General features: G+C 39.7%; 1 protein-coding gene across 1 annotated transcript in view; it reads left to right on the top strand.

The window, feature by feature from the left end:
• Positions 1–16,283: 16,283 nt before the first annotated feature.
• LOC306888248 (somatolactin-like) overlaps positions 16,284–16,632 on the top strand; it is a gene marked incomplete at both ends in the record, with an annotated part of 32,841 nt that continues 32,492 nt past the window's right edge. The window contains one exon of the mRNA XM_079446448.1: positions 16,284–16,420. Within this exon, the coding sequence (XP_079302574.1) occupies positions 16,284–16,420 (137 nt within the window). The remainder of the gene's footprint in view (positions 16,421–16,632) is intronic.

The following is a 16,632-nucleotide window of genomic DNA, read 5'->3' as shown; positions in this document are numbered from 1 at the left end:
TATTTTCAGGCCCCTAAAGCACTGTTGTTGAGTAAATAAACATCAAGCGCATAGGTTTTCTATATAAAATGCCATTTACATACGGTGTCATGTAAATGGCATTTTACTTGCTAAAAAGTATAAAATATCAGTCGAGTGACATAAGGCTTGTAGTTGATTTGTGCATTTAAAAAAAAAAATGCCATTAGTTTTGATCATGTTGATAAATAGGAGTCCTTAGAAATTTGTTTGTTCATTTTGTTAACAGTGACACTGTTAAAATCTAACTGGCCCCTGTTTAGCAGCATGCAGGAGTCAAATGTAATGCTATGGATTTTCTTATTCCTTCCCTTTTATATGCTGTTGTTACAGAACAAGGCAATTGGTTTGCATCCAAAATAGGCAGCAGGTAGAGCAAATAATGCTCATTTGCTTCCAACAAAGGAACGGTGTGCTTCTTTATCCCTTTATCATGCTTCACTGATCTGATCAGAAGGTTGGGCAAATACTTCACATCATCAGATATGTTTACCAACCTTCGGTCCAGAGCCTCAATAGGGCCAAGCGCCTCGGCCATCTCAGCGTCGTCTTCAGAGGACTGTGTTATTGAAAAGCGCAGGTGGTGCTTATGTGCAGCCCACTCAGAGATTTTGGGTCACCATGCTTTATCTTGAGCTCTATTTCTTTCTTTCTTTTTTTCATTAACTGCCTACGCTCCAGCATGGGCCGCACTGGCGATGTGATGCTTGTCCACCGGCGCCAGCGATAGGCTCCCGCTCTGGGCTAGTGGGTGGCGCAGATAATTTGCTTAATTCGTTGCCTGTCAGTGTCAAGCCATGGATCAAAGCACTGGTAAATCGCTCCGACGTGGTGATCGTCAGGGAAGCAGACTCACAGGACACCCTCCAGCTAAACTGCTGGTGTTTGCCTTCCCGCGAAGAGGAGACACACGGTATGTGTACATCGCGAGAGTCCGTTCAGAGCGAACAAACACTCAGATACACGCTCGAAGGCACACACAAGCATGCTTAGAGTCAAAATGTGAGGGAAAAGACATAGTAATTTTGAATTCAGTTTGTGAATTCAGTTATAAAAAAGCTGGGAGAGCTGAAAGAGTTGAGTATGTCAAAAGAACCGTGCACTTGTCATGGTCAATAAAAGATACTGAAATATTTAAACAGTCACACACAGCAACCAAAATTACTTTGTTGCCCCCCTGCCTATGAATGAATTGGAAAATATTGTAACACTTTATTTTAGGGTCTCTTAACTAGTTGCTTATTAGCATGCATATTACTAGAATATTAGCCATTTATTAGTAGTAATTAAGCACATAGTAATGCCTTATTCTACATGACCTTATTCTACATCCCAAATCCTACCCAATACCTAAATTTAACAACTACCTTACTAACTATTAATAAGCAGCAAAATATAAATTTATTGAGGAAAAAGTCGTAGTTAATAGTGAATAAGTGTTCCCTATTCCAAAGTGTTACCAAAAATATAATAAAATAAGTATAACAAATATTTAAGAAATTGTATTGAAAATGATAAAATTTTTATTTTCATACTCAAAGAAATACTGCAGTTCCCCCAAAAATGAAAACTTCTGATAATTTACTTAAGCCAAGATTTAGGTGCGAAATGTTGCATTGCGTCACTTGCTCACCAATACATCCTCTGCAGTGAATGGATGCCGTCAGAATGAGAGTCCAAACAGCTGATAAAAACATTACAATAATCCACAAGTGATCCACACCTCTCCAGTCCATCAATGAATGTATTTTGAAGTGAAAAGCTGCATGTTTGTAAGAAATGAATACATCATTAAGACGTTTTTAATATTAAACAGTCACCTCTGGCTAAAAGAAGAGGCCATAATCTGTAATAGGGCCTATTGCTTTCTCCAGTGATAAAAGCCATTAATTACTGTATTAGTTATTATTAATATAAATATTAGCCATTAGTTTTTCACTGGAGGAAGCGTTATAGATTATGGACTTGTATTTTAGCCAGAAAGAATGGTTTGAATAAAAAATAAAAAAATGCCTCAATGGATTTGTTTCTTACAAATATGCAGCTTTTTACTTCACATAATGTTACTTTATGGACTTGAGTGGTGTGGATTACTTTTGAATTGTGATCTTTTTTATCAGCTGTTTGGACTCTCATTCTGATGGCACCCATTCGCTGCCATTTTTTTATTTTATGTTATTTATTTATTTTGGGGTGTGCATTTGATTTCCTCCTTAAAAGGCAATATTACTTGGATTTGTTGAGCATTCATGTTGGATTACACTGGTTATTGTTTTCACAATATATTTAGTATGTATAAAAATATATTTTAGTGTTAGTCCCTGAGTTTATCATTACAGTTTACATCTCTGTGTTCTTGAACAGGATATTCAAGTGGGGCTTTAGCTTTTTTTTTTCTGTCAATCTGTCATTTGGTTGCAATGTAGGTGTATGAATGATTCAGTGTGCCGCTAAACTAAATGTCAACACAGTTTAGTAACTGCTATCAAGTCTACATCCATGGACGTTTACATTGAGAAACAGACTTAGTCCTTTTGACCTTAAAGTAATAGCTCAGCTAAATATGAAAATCCTGTCATCATTTAGTCACCCTCTTGTCGTTTAAAACCCGTATGACTTTCCTTTAAGCGTTTCCCCCAGATATGATTCCTTTAATGCTCCTTCTCTCTCATTCTGACGCTGAAGCTAATATTATTAACCAATGACGCAATGCTTCATCTGCGATCTTTCTCTTGCATTAATGAGTCAAGGTCCACTGAAGAAAGTAACTTCCTAGAAGACTGCACACATATCCAAACTACAGCTTATAAATGATAAAACTTGCAAAGTTGCTTTAAATTAGAGCAGAAAAAAGTGAATTATGTAATTAGTGGGTGGGCACTGGTTCCAGGAATGTGTTACCAAAGTGTAAAAATCAGGGTGCACTAAAGGGGAGAAAGAAGGAGAGAGCAGACACTGCAGAAAAGCGCTTCTCAGAGCCCAAGAGAGAACAGGCTTCATGGGTGAGGACAGGCTGCACGACCAGGGGCCCGACGTCTCTCCTCTACTGCTTTTCTTCTCATTTCACCTCCTGGGTCTTTTCTTTGTTGCTGTTCTTCTTTTTTCTCCACCTCTTTTAATGTAAAAAAAAAGATCCATTAGTGTTATGAAGCCTCAGAGTTAATTATAAATTGACAGCGATGTTGTTAAGAGGAAACAGCACTTATTAAACTAGGCTCTGTGGCCCATTCCCCTGAGACGGTACCTCCTCTCTCAGGCGAACAAAACGATCTGGCACCCCCAGCCCGAGCTGTGGGCCCTGCATCTATGGGCTCTCGATGGGAATCAATAGATCTCCCCGAGAATGTCCTAAATACCATCTCGCAGGGTAGATCCCCGTCTACGAGACGCTTCTACGCCCTTAAGTGGACTGTTTTCTCAGTCTGGTGTGAAGCCCACGGTGAGGAACCAACGACATGTGACATATCAGTGATATTGTACTATTTACAAGAGCGGTTGGATAAGGGCCACTCCCCTTCCACGCTCAGTTTATGTGGCAGCTATGGCAGCTTCTCACGCTCCTATAGCCGGACAGTTGGTGGGCCGGAACAACCTGGTTGTTTGTTTCCTGAAGGTTTCTAGGAGGCTCCATTCACCCAACCCCTCACAGTCCCTATATGGGACCTGCCCACGGTCCTGAGAGCCCTCAAAGGCGCCCCCTTTGAGCCACTACAATCTGCAAGCTTAAAAACACTGTTGCTCAAGACCGCTCTGCTGCTGTCGTTAGCATCGGTGAAGCGAGTAGGTGACTTGCAGGCTCTCTCTGTAAGCCCTGCCTGTCTTGAGTTTGGGCCTAACGACTCTAACCTTCTCTGCCCAGTCAGGGCATTGAGAACTTACATCGAGCGTTCCACGCCCTATAGGCAATCGGAACAACTCTTTGTCTGCTTTGGCGGTCACACCAAGGGGTCTTCGGTCACAAAGCAGAGGATATCTCGATGGTTAGTTGATGCTATTGCACTAGCATACTCCTCCCTGGGCCTCCAGAGGCCCATTGGAGTGAGAGCCCATTCCACTAGAGGTGTGGCCTCTTCTTGGGTGTGGTCTAGTGGTGTGTCCATGGCAGACATTTGTGAGGCGGCCGGCTGGGCCTCGCCGTCCACTTTTTCCAGGTTCTATAACTTGGATGTTCCGGGCTTACAGGCCTGGTTCTACATATGGCACCTTTTCAGGCATTGCCTGATTCTTCAAGAACACTCTTGGCCCTATTACTAGTGCTGAGGCTGTACATATGACCGTTGGAACGATGATCTAGGCTGGACGGACCTCTAGGAGTTCAGTCCTCTTGCCTTCTGCAGGATTCTTCCTGCTCATAATTGGTCCCTCTAAGCCTTATTGCTCAAGGCCAGTTTATATCGGTCGTTCATCTTCATGGCATGGCGGGATTGTATTTGTTCCACATAGCGTCTAGCGACGCAGTACAAGTGAAGTATCGATAGGGAACGTACTCGGTTACTAATGTAACCTCGGTTCCCTGAGATACGGAACGAGTACTGCCATCCATGCCATTCAGCTGCACAACTCAGGTCGGCGCTTCAGTCGAATTGATCTGATTTCCTATGGCGAAGTATGCCCCTTATATAGCCAGATGGCCCGCCTTCTGGTGGGCTTTGCCGCCATAGGCTCTTGCGGCACCGCTGATGAGCCATTGCTTCGTTTTTATATCACTGCACGAACCAATGGCCTTGCAGCCAGACTGCGTGATTTAAAAAGTCTTCAGTCCTCGGAGAAAAAGGAGTTTTTCCCCATAGCATCTCAGGGAACCGAGGTTACGTTAGTAACCGAGTAAGTTTTCTCATGCACTGATCAAGTTTTAGATATTGGGCAATTTTTTTTTTTAAATGTGTTATTTCAGACAGTGGAAAGAAAAGATCCAAAATAAACAAATACAATATATCTTTAAAGCCCGTCTTCTTAAAATGAGCCAGAAATCTCAATTTCAGTAACATTTAGATACATGCCAGTTTCATTCCATTGTATTATTTTATTTCTATTCTGAAGGATTTTTTTTATATATAATACTGTATATATGACTATATATAACTTTTTTTTTTCCTAAAAACTGATTTTTTTTTCTGATTTTCTTATTTATGCAGTGATAAAAATGGAAATCAAAAATGTATTCTTGAAAACTTTCAACTACAACAAACAAGACAATATTTTTAACCTGGCTTTATCCAATGTTCAGATTTCTGTTCTGAGTTATATGTAATTGCATGCATATTTAATTAGATAATGCCTCATCTGAATGTTTAAACAACAGTTCAGAAATATTGTTATTTAAAATAAAACAATTGTCTTATTTTAGTGATTAATCAGCTGGGGAAGTATGTTGATATATATTAGTTCGATTGAAACTGAATGAAACATAGACATAAACATAGAGCCATTGCACTTAATTACACAAAATAATTCCCAGTTGAAAGGATGCATATCAGTAGTGTTTACAGTGAATGACCTAATGACCATCCTAAAGTCTGCACGAGTGAGTGATATATGATGAAGCTCAAATGCACACTTACATATGGTGGCCAGCAGTTTTGCATGTGTTGCCTTATATACTCAATACCAATTTTCATGATACTGATTCATACAGGATGTATTTTCACATCATAATGACGCTGTCTTTTTACACTCGTCACATTAACATTCTAAACAAACTAACTCCATAAAATTTAAAAATGTTCTGCCAGGTTTTAATTTCCTTTAGCCAACAGCGGAAAATAATTCAAGATATGTTTCTGGCACCAGGTTGTGTTGAAGCTGGAACAACAGGAGTGTGATTTTTCTTGTTTTTGTTGTTTAGAAGTCTTATTTTATCAATATGTTTTGCCAGTGAATGTCTCCATAAATAATGTATGCCATTGCTTCTGTTTATTCACAGCGTAATTACTTTGCCTCCTTTAATTAGTTTATATCCATGCTTCATTCCTAGGGGAGGAGCTACAGACTATAAAGGCGGCTGTTTATGGCCGTTTAAAAGGAGAATGTTTTTTCTTTAATACAGAAGCTTAACGTTGATGCCTCATTAGAAGTTTTTTCATTGCGAATATGTTTGGTATATAGCGTGTCATATATATATATATATATATATATATATATATATATACCACAGCGGTTCTTCAGTATTCACCGTGATCTTGAACTGTTTGACTGTGCTCTGAGGATCACTCCACTCAAAAGCTTTGCTGTACTCTCAGCTAATCACTTCAACATTTTAAAAGCTTCATGTCTTTAGAGTTAATTAGTGTAAAATAGGTTCCAGTAGTCTCTGATGAAGCTGGTCAAAGATGGGAGAATAATTATTAGGCCACTAATGAGCACAGTTTGTGTTTTTGCATACAAAAGAGGGTAAACTTGACTAGATGCATTTATGTCTCTTAAGTGCAATTACTTTAAAATGATTTCTAATTATGTTTACTTTGCATATGCCTCCGCAGAAGGAGTTAAGCTTCGATAGGTTAATTCCAGAGGTCACGAATCTTGAGAAATCTCACTGCAAGCAAATTTACTGTTATTTATTTTATAGTGGTTATATCATCCCACATAGTGGATGACAAAATGTTCGGCTAGGTCATATTGCAAATAGCACATTTGCAAAAAAAAATAAAAATCAAGCATAAATTAAGCTGAGTTACCTACTGTATGTATTATTAATAGCACAGGTCAGACAAAGAAGCACATGCATGTTATTTCCATGCACATTTACTGTTACACATATTTACATACATACCGGTACCAGTTTGTATACAAGATCATTACAAACATCCTCAATTATTTAGAAAGGCATTAAATATTAAAGCAATACTCCTGGGCTCATAGCATCAACTCACCTTAATGAGAATCTGAAATATGATTTGACTATTTATAACCAAACAGATGTTATAGAGGTGATATTGTCTTGCATATTTGTACTGCGTATTTTTCCATATGTATATTTAGCTCTCAAAGGCTTTCTTACAAATCAGCTCTGGGCATTGTGAGTCTTTTATGTAACGAGCCAAATGAATACATCATGAAGCAAGATGAGAAGAGCGAAACGGAGAAGAAGAGAAAAATTGATGCGCTTCCTCCTCCTCCTCGTCTTAACCCAGACCCCATTACGCCCGAGCAGGGCCGCCATCAGTCGAACGGGAGGTTATGCAAAAAGATGTTGATGAATCTGGCAGGCTTTGATATCTAAATATCGATTAGATTTTTAGTTTTTCTCCTGACAATTATGGCGAGGCGAGATAATTCCCTCCAGGTGAAAAGTGGATTGCTTCTATTTTCGTAGTGTCTCAATATTGCAGAGCAGTTCTTGGCCGACGCGGTATGGATTCCTGCCTGCCTTATCTTTCCTCGGGAAGTCCCATCAAAAGATATTAAAGACACAAGAGCCTGGGAGGCGGGCAATAAACAACCAGGCAATGTCAAAAATGTCAGAAATCAAAACTCAGACATGACTGTTTTTGGACACTCTAGAATGCTCTTTTCTAGCCCCCACATGCAGAATGGAGAAGTGCATATGAAATGGATTTCAAATATACTGCGTTTCACTGGAGTTTCGTCACGCTTTTCATTATAAATGTGTGTGCCAGTGTGCTGAATGCCACTGTGCTGCTATCTGTCCGAGAGGTGTTGAGCTGCACTGACGGATGACTATGAGTTGTGTTTGAGGCAGGAAAGGTACTGTATGGGAGTAATGCAGTTCAGTACTTGGGCTGCCTGCTTTCTTTTTCTCTAACTCTCTGCGTCTCTAAAAACTGAGATGGAAAGAGCTTCTGTCGAACTGTTCCACAACCCTGTTGATGAGTTGATGTTGAATATCTTCTGCTCCAGCAATGACCATTTGTTTTACTTGAATACATATCTTTTTCTTTCAGGTTTTGTGATACTATAAAAGTAGAATGAGTGATCAGTATTACTAGTAGAATACTAGTAAAATACAATGGTTCTTATTATCAATTGTCAGTTGTTGTTGACAACTGATATCATTTTATTTATTTATTTATTTATTTGATCTTATCTAATATATACTGTTTTTTTTTTGTTTGTTTTTTTTTTGGGGGGGGGGGGGGGGGTTACATTATGCAGTAAATGTCTTAAATGCCACTTTTGATCAATGGAATGCTTCTTTGCTGAATAAAAGTGTTCATTCATTCATTCATTCATTTTTTTTTTTATTATTATTTTATTTGAGGTTTTTTGAGCTTCTTTATTTTATTATTTCTTTATTTATTTACTTTTCTTATTTACTCCAAACTTTTGAATAGTAGTGAATTGTGGTTCCCACAAAAATATTAGTCTGTTAAAACGTATAATAAAACGTACTCGGTTACTAACGTAACCTCGGTTCCCTGAGATAGGGAACGAGTACTGCGTCGCTAGACGCTATAGGGAAAAAGTCCTTTTTCTCAGAGGACTGAAGACTTTTTCAATCACGCAGTGTGACTCCATGGCCATTGGTTTGTGCAGTAAATAAAAACGAACCAATGACTCGTCAGCGGCGCTGCATGAGCCTATGGCGGCAAAGCCTGCCAGAGCCCACCAGAAAGGGCGGGGCGATCTGGCTATATAAGCGGGCGTGTAAGGTGTGTAAGGGCGCTTGTGGAAAGGGCCCGTGATTCACAACAGTTCTTATGACAAACAAATTGTCCTTGGCACCCGGAACTGAACCTCCTCTTCCTTCCTAGCGGATCAGGACGATGCCTGGGGCACAGGGTCCAAGGTCAGGCTGAGCGGGTGACGGTGCAGGTTTAGCTGGCTGTTGCGCTGGAGCAGGCTTGGGGAGACTAACGGCCGTTGCAGAGCTGGACCGTTTTGGCAGGAAGTGTCGCATAGCCTGGGATGACTTCTGAGCTGCGGTGAATCGCTCCACAAAGGCCTCGACGGCAGGTCCAAAGAGCCCCATAGGGTAGACCGGGGAGTCGAGGAAAGGGACCTTGTCAGCCTCGTTGATCTCGGTGAGGTTTAACCATAAGTGGCGCTCCAAGACCATTAAATTGGCCATTGACCTCCCTATGGACTGTGCTGTAGCCTTGGTAGCCCTCAGAGCCAGGTCGGTAGCGCTGCGCAGTTCTCTGAAAACTGCGGGATCAGATCCGGACTCATCCATGGTCTGGAGGAGTTTGGCCTGAAAGACCTGGAGCACAGCCATGGAATGAAGCGCTGAGGCGGCCTGCCCTGCGGAGGAATACGCTCGTCCAGCGAGGGCAGAAGTCATCCTGCAGGGCTTGGAGGGGTGAGCGGCCCTTTCTTTCCATCCAATAGCGGAGGGTTGGCAAAGGTGCGCAGCTACTGCCTCATCGAGAGTGTGCAGCCTTTCGTAGCCCTTCTCTTCGGCGCCGTCCACTAAGGAGACAGCATAGGAAGAGTTAGAGCAGTGGCTGTCCGAATACGGAGCACGCCACGACTTCGTAAGTTCGTCATGGACCTCCGGGAACCGTCCAGAAGAGCTCGGCATCCATCCCTGGCTTCGCGTCACTAGGTTCGGCAGACGATGAAGGGGCGGGGTCAATAGTAGAGCCCGACATCTCCTCTGCGTTTGACGCTATTAGAGACATGCTGTCATCTAATAGCTCGTCCTCGACAGCTCTCGACAGATTACGTCACTAGCACCAACCGAGGGACGTTGATCCGCGTGCTCGAAGAGGACGGGAGAATCCTCTCTGCTTAGTGGGGGTGAGGCACGCAGGGTCTGAGCCGGCGTGAGCTCGCTCGCCACTGAGCGCTTAATCCCTTTACCCCGCCATTTTTTCCCGCAAGTTCCTGGAAGGAAGAAAGCGGGAGGGCGCGAGGAGTGGCATCGCTCTCTGAAAAGAAAGCGATCCGAGCGCGCAGAGTCACGAGACTCATGTTCACACAATGTGAACATTCCATCTCGGTAAGAGTGGCGTCCGCGTGGGGTTAACCCCGGCACGAAACAAACTCCGAGTGGCCGTCACCATCGTGCAGAGAGATCCTGCACGACGCGCAATGATGGCGTGGCATTTGTAACAACGGCGCGGCTCTTTTAGAAGAAATGTTTAGTATGCTCGCCGGATGGTAGCAGGGGACGAAGCGGCTGAAGCGGCTCGGTGAAGCGGGCTGGATCAGCAGGGAGGCGCAGAAGAAAAGGCAGCTTCGAATCCACAGCGAGGCATGTCAACGGCGAGCGTCTGGAGTCATGAGAACAGCGAAGAAGTCATTGCTGAAGGAGAATTGATCTGATTTCCTATAGCGAAGCGCCAGCTTATATAGACAGATGGCCCCGCCCTTTCTGGCGGGCTTTGCAGCCCCGCTGATCACGCAGTCACACAAAAAGTATTCAGTCCACGGAGAAAAGGAGTTTTTCCCCATAGCGTCTAGCGATGCAGTACGAGTGAAGTATCGATAGGGAACCTTGTCAAGCAGAAGATACTTCTTTCCAAAACATTGAGAAATCTTAATTATTCCAAACAGTGTGTGCATTCCAGTAGCCTATTTGCTAACTCTTTAATCCTTGTCTTTTGAAGTCACTGTGTGCGAAACAGATGGAAATTGAAATTATTATTTGTTGAAAATGTTTCTTGACCACTGTGGTTACCATTCACATCTCTGTATGAAAAAGAGCAGCTTGAACATTCTACAAAACAATCTTCTGTGTCCCACAAAATAACTAAAATCATGTTTTGGTGTCGAAATATATGAAGCGGAAGGAATGACTACTGTAGGTCTTCAAGATTTCTGTATGCCTTTATATGGAGAAAAAGTTGAGTGTATGAATAATAATTTTTAGTGAACTGTTCCTTTAACTGAATAGAGTAAACTGAACACAATGTGGGATAGTGATATATAAGCCTGCATGCTATAATTTCTTTCTCATTAATTTGATTTTTATGACATCTGATTGACAGCATTGGACTAGTTATCCGCATTACCCAGCTTGTGGTATAAACATTTGCCAAGCTCACACTAACTATCCTCCGTTCCTCTTTCAGATGGCATGACTGGATTTGGAATGATGCTCGATCACTCAGAACCAGCAGGCCCGACTCAGGACCGCATAAAAGCGGCAAGCAGAGGCGTCAGGCTTCTTCTCCTGAGCTTGTGCTGCAGAAATCTGTAATTTGACAGCCAAGATTTGTTGGGACTGTTGAGACGTCTCACCCTGAGGCCTGCGAGCTGATGAGATTTAATTTTCTCCATTCTTTCAAGTTATATTTAATGTTTATTACTAATTAACATCCCATCTATAATTTAATTTCTGAAACGGGACTCTGGGATCACCAGCCTAAATCAAATATGCAGGCTTAATTGTATTTTTGGAAAGTTTAGTAAAGCAACATGTCCCAAACGGACACATTTTTATGTTAAATGCTTGGCTTTGGCTGCCTTTTCCAGAACATTGTAACGGTTTAAAAGACATAAAACAATCATTTACAAGCACAACTGACAGGATCACATTGGTTGCATTATTTCCTGCGCATGGTATCTAAACTTATAAGTGCAGACAGACGGCAAAGGAGGTTCATTACCGACACCTAGCACATTTTAATGGAGGCAAATGTGTTTCCTTTGCAACTATCAGAGAGAACGGAGAGAACAAATAGTGTCTCCATACTGAGCAGCATACTAATGCAGGAGATATTCATTTATTTGTCTGAGAAATACAGGCTTTGTAATTTACTGCTCTCTGCTAGGCAATCTTGTGCAGTAGTAATGCTTCTTCGTATAGTGAGTGTGTGGGGGGGTGAAGGTGCAAATGCAAATAAAGGGTTTAAACAATTTTGTTTGCCTTTCTAGTGTCACACAAATGGGCTGTTTAGGAGGAAATTCTCAGAGGAAATTCCCCAGAGCGGTTAGATGATTCCACCGGAGCCGCCGGACTCTCCCTGAGCGCAGAGTACACAGAATAGATGAGCTACAACAATACACTTGCACGGCACTTATTAAAGGGGTCACACCGTACATTTTTTTTTTACCACTTTTATTCACCCTGATGTCCACTAATAGCGTTAGTCAAGACAAACTCAAATGCATTCTTTTTCCTTGCCATTGTTGCCATTGACATGCTTACTGGGGATATTAAAGGGATAATCATTTGAAGGAATATGATACCTTTAAATACTGAACAAAACAATATTTTAAATATTCATCATTAATCTTGCTATGGTCACCATTCACGTTCACTGTATGGAAAAGAGCAGATTCTACTCCAGTCTATGTCCATCTATTTGGAAATAGGAGGGTGGAGAAATTAATGCAAATGCTTAATTTTTGGTGAAATGTTCTATTCTCTGTAAAGCTGAACAATAGAACAGTATAACAATATGTATTATGAAAGTGTTGTGATGAATTATTTATAAATATGACTGAATCACATGTAGCCAGTGTTGGGGAAAGTTACTCTGGAAATGCAATAGGTTACAGATTACAAGTTACCCTATTTAAAATGCAATAAATAGTGAAATTCAATTACTTTATTAATGTAATTAATTACATTGGATTATTTTTGATTACTTCTGATTTTGATTACTTCTGATTTTGATTACTTTGATTAATTTCTTACAAATGTTTTCAACTGTTGATTGTTTTAAAAACATTGAGAGCAGGCTGAGTTAACATTACAGTAGTGCTCAATGCTGATTACTGTCAGACTTTCAAAATCCTTCTTCACGTGAATTAAGACTATAATAATTTAATTTTAAAGCACACCACAAAATCAGACTTTAGCACCTCTTTTTAGAGATTGTTAAATACAATAATGGTTAAATACAGATTTGAAATCATAATATATAGTTTAATATTTGTGATACTGTTTTTGAATCTAAATCCTTGCATAGCTATAAGAGGAAACACTGGTATCTAACAATACATAAAAAAAAAAAAAAAAAATATATATATAAATATATATATATATATATATATATATATATATATATATATATATATATATATATATATATATATATAAACCCAAATCAGAAATAAAACAGTTATCAAATAAGCATGTGGTCTATTATGTGTCCTAAATTCCTGAAATATTTGTCTCTCATATTTTAGAGCAGTCAATGTAATTTGGGAAAGAAATCAATGATGTGTGTGTGTGAAAATATTCAGACTTAATCCCCTTTGCAATTGTTAACAATTTCATAACTGTAATGTAATTACACATTTATAACTGATTACAGTTTACATTTACATTTAAGCATTTAGCAGACGCTTTTATCCAAAGCGACTTACATTGCATTCATGTTACAGTTTTTACATTTTATCAGCTCTTTTATCAGCTCTTATCTACAGTTACATTTATTTTGTAATTAAATTGTGATTGAGTAACAAATTACTCCCCAACACTGTATGTAGCTACGTTGAAGAAAGGTGCTTCATGTGTTAGCATCTAAATGTTGTTTTTTTGTAGTTGAAACCATTATTTAAAGGTGCCATAAAATACATTTTCATATCTTTGTTATTATGTATTAGTGTTATTATTTTTTTTATTATTAATTTTTTTAAGATTTTTTTACACCAGAAATGTTTAGATTTTTGTAAAAATTGACATTGTCAAAAATATTCAATTTTAAGGGCGGTTACCACTTTAAGAAATGCAAGTAAATGCTCACTGCTGTCATTGTCAAACTTCATTGCATCATGTTCGCACACATAATATACCGGGAGTAAAGAGCACAATTGTGATGTCACAACTGGGCCGATTTCAAATTCTGATATTTCAGAAAGGTGGAAAACAAAAATGTATATTTTTAAACTGATTGAGGTCCGATCATTACAGTGTGCTTTCATTTTTGAGTATTTTGATTTTCCATTTCACTACCATTTCAACATTACTAAGTCAACCTAAATTGGATACACCAACAAAACATTGAAGTGATAGAAATTCACCCAAAATTAATTTTCTGTTTCATTTACTCACCCTGATGTTGTTCCAAAATACACTTTCTTCTGTGAAAAACTATTTTGAGGATGGAATTATTTCTATCTCAGTATTTGGTTACCAACATTCTTCAAAATGTCTTTTTTGGTGTGTTTAGTATGAGAAAGTATGAGAAAGCCATGCAGGTTTTGAACCATGTAAAGGGGGATAGGGATATATATATATATATATATATATATATATGTGTGTGGGTGTGTGTGTGCGTGTGTGTATATATATATATATATATATATATATATATATATATATATATATATATATATATATATATATATATATATATATATATAATGTGCCCTCCAAAAGTATTGGAACAGTGAAGACAAAATGGTCTGTTGGCTGTGGAGTTAATACATTTACAAATATGATTAAAAGATGAATATGAAACAAACAAAAAAATTCTACTGTCCTCAGGAGACTTTGACACATAATTACAGATGCTACACAGCAAGATGCAAACCTCTGACCAGCACCAACTTTACTGATGACTTAATGTATGATGACAGTAGCAGAATGAATTTAGAAGGGCACAAAACCATCTTGCCTACCAATATTCAAGAAAATGCCACAAGATTCATTGGGAAGTGCTTCATATTGACTGAACTCACACCCTGCCAGTTCAGTCAAGGAATTTATAAAGGCAAAGAAATGGAAAGTCTTAGATTGTCCAAGTCAGTCTCCAGATTTAAATCTGATTGAACATGAATTTCACCAGCTGAAGAGGAGAGTAAAGGCAGAAACTCCCCAAAACAAGCAACAATTAGAATTGCACGCAGACAGAAGAGACTAATCTATGTGTGAAAGTGCTGATAGGCCACATTAGAACACATCCTCTTCTGTCATCAGACCTTTAATTGCTGCATCCAGGTGCAAACAGCATGCAATCTGGTTTTCCAGTCCCTGTGTTTTGCTTTCTAATTTTATCCCTTTGACAAGCAATTTGGGATTTAAAGAAGATTTAGATAAGACCGAGAGAGAGATGTTGTGTGTGTTCACTGTACGTGTTGGTAATCCTCAGCATCACAGCCGGAGAGAGGATGTTTTCAGCTTTGCAATCTATTAAGCATCTCTCTTGCTCACTCTCTACCTCTCACAAAAGAAACAGCAGGTGCTGGGAAAACCGGTGATCAGCGGGTTACAAAGCCTCGCTTCAATCCCCTCCTCTCAGCACTGAGGGTGCAATTCTCCATCGAGGTAGACTCTCATGGATATCCTCTTAGTTTGTCTGAAATCCGTTCGGCTAAACACCAGTACAATGGACTGCGGGAAGCAATACATCTCACATACACTTAACCACAGCTGTGAGAGAATCAGCGACTATTCGAAAACCATCTAAAACCTTGTTCAAAACAAACCTAGGTGCTGTAGGATGGAATACAAGTAAAAATGTCCCTAGTACCTGACAGATAATGCTGAAATGTGTCCTGACATATCACGTCTGTGACAATCCTAGTTACCGTAAACAGCAAAATGTGGGTGTGGCCAACAGCAGCTTTTAGGCAAACAGAAACACCCTGTGCTCTTGTTCATGTTCAGTTTTCTTCAAGGAAGTTAATCGTCTGTGAGGGAATTTTCCAAGGAAGCTGATATGTAAAACAGCATTGATCCAACCTATAAAGGTATTAAAGGGTTCATGAACTGCCGTTTTTTTTTTTTTTTTTGCTTTCAACACACTTTTGAAAGCAAGTTTTTGAGAACGATACTATTATCGTCTCTGTGTAAACTACAAAAACATGAATTTGTGCGAGGTTGATGTCATGCGCATAATTTGACTGTTTTTACTGTATTTTTAAATCAAATAAATGCAGCCTAACTGCGTAATAGAAACCGACTCAAAACATCTATATATGCTGTCCTTATATGGAGATTTATATATAAAGTGATATTGATATATATATCAAGAACCACATGGGTTCACTGTAATTTTTCCATGTTATAGTTCTATGAGAGCCCAGGTGGAGTCTAGCATCCGAAGCACAGGTTTCCTTCTCTCTGTTGTAACAGATGATAGAGTATGTTTTCCTCTTTTCCTCCCACCATTCCCAGGTGTGTTTTCCCTCGGCGGTCTTTGTGTGTGAGTGTTCTGCCTCCCCTGACTGTAGCTTTGTTTAGCTGTATGTACGGTGAGAGCTCCTTACCGCTGGCAGACCCCTCTTCTCCTCCTTGGCCCTTGAAGCCGGCTGGAGGTTTTTTTGTGCTCTCAAGTGTCTCTCCATTGTCAACAGTAGCCTTGATATTCAAATTGGTTACACTGCCTTGAAGGGGGTGAGAAAGATAGAGGGCAAGACTGATAAATACGCCTTCAGTGGAAAGCACACACGCTCTGTAAAACATGAGGAAGTACTCTAATCACAAAGGTGGGAGAGAAGAGGAACATGAGAGCAGGATGAAAGAGGAAAAGAGAAAGAGAGGGAACATGACAGCGCCGGTTATAGCGACAACACGGCCGATGGTAGCAAATCTTCATCGGTACCGCAGACACCTTTCATGAGCACCTCGCCATCATAAATGCACGAACAAAATATAAAGCAAAGAATGGATAAGAAAAAAAAACAATTCTTGAAAAAAAATCGGTAACGCTTTAGATTATAGCCCGCAATGTACCGCATAATTAAACAGAATTTACAGCGTACCTATTTGTAACTATAGAGTACCTCCACAGTACCTACTCATAGGGAACA

The sequence above is a fragment of the Barbus barbus genome (assembly GCF_936440315.1).
Source record: "Barbus barbus genome assembly, chromosome: 22".
NCBI lineage: Eukaryota > Metazoa > Chordata > Actinopteri > Cypriniformes > Cyprinidae > Barbus > Barbus barbus.
Note: the sequence above shows the minus strand (reverse complement) of the source record. Positions and strands in the feature narration are given on the sequence as shown.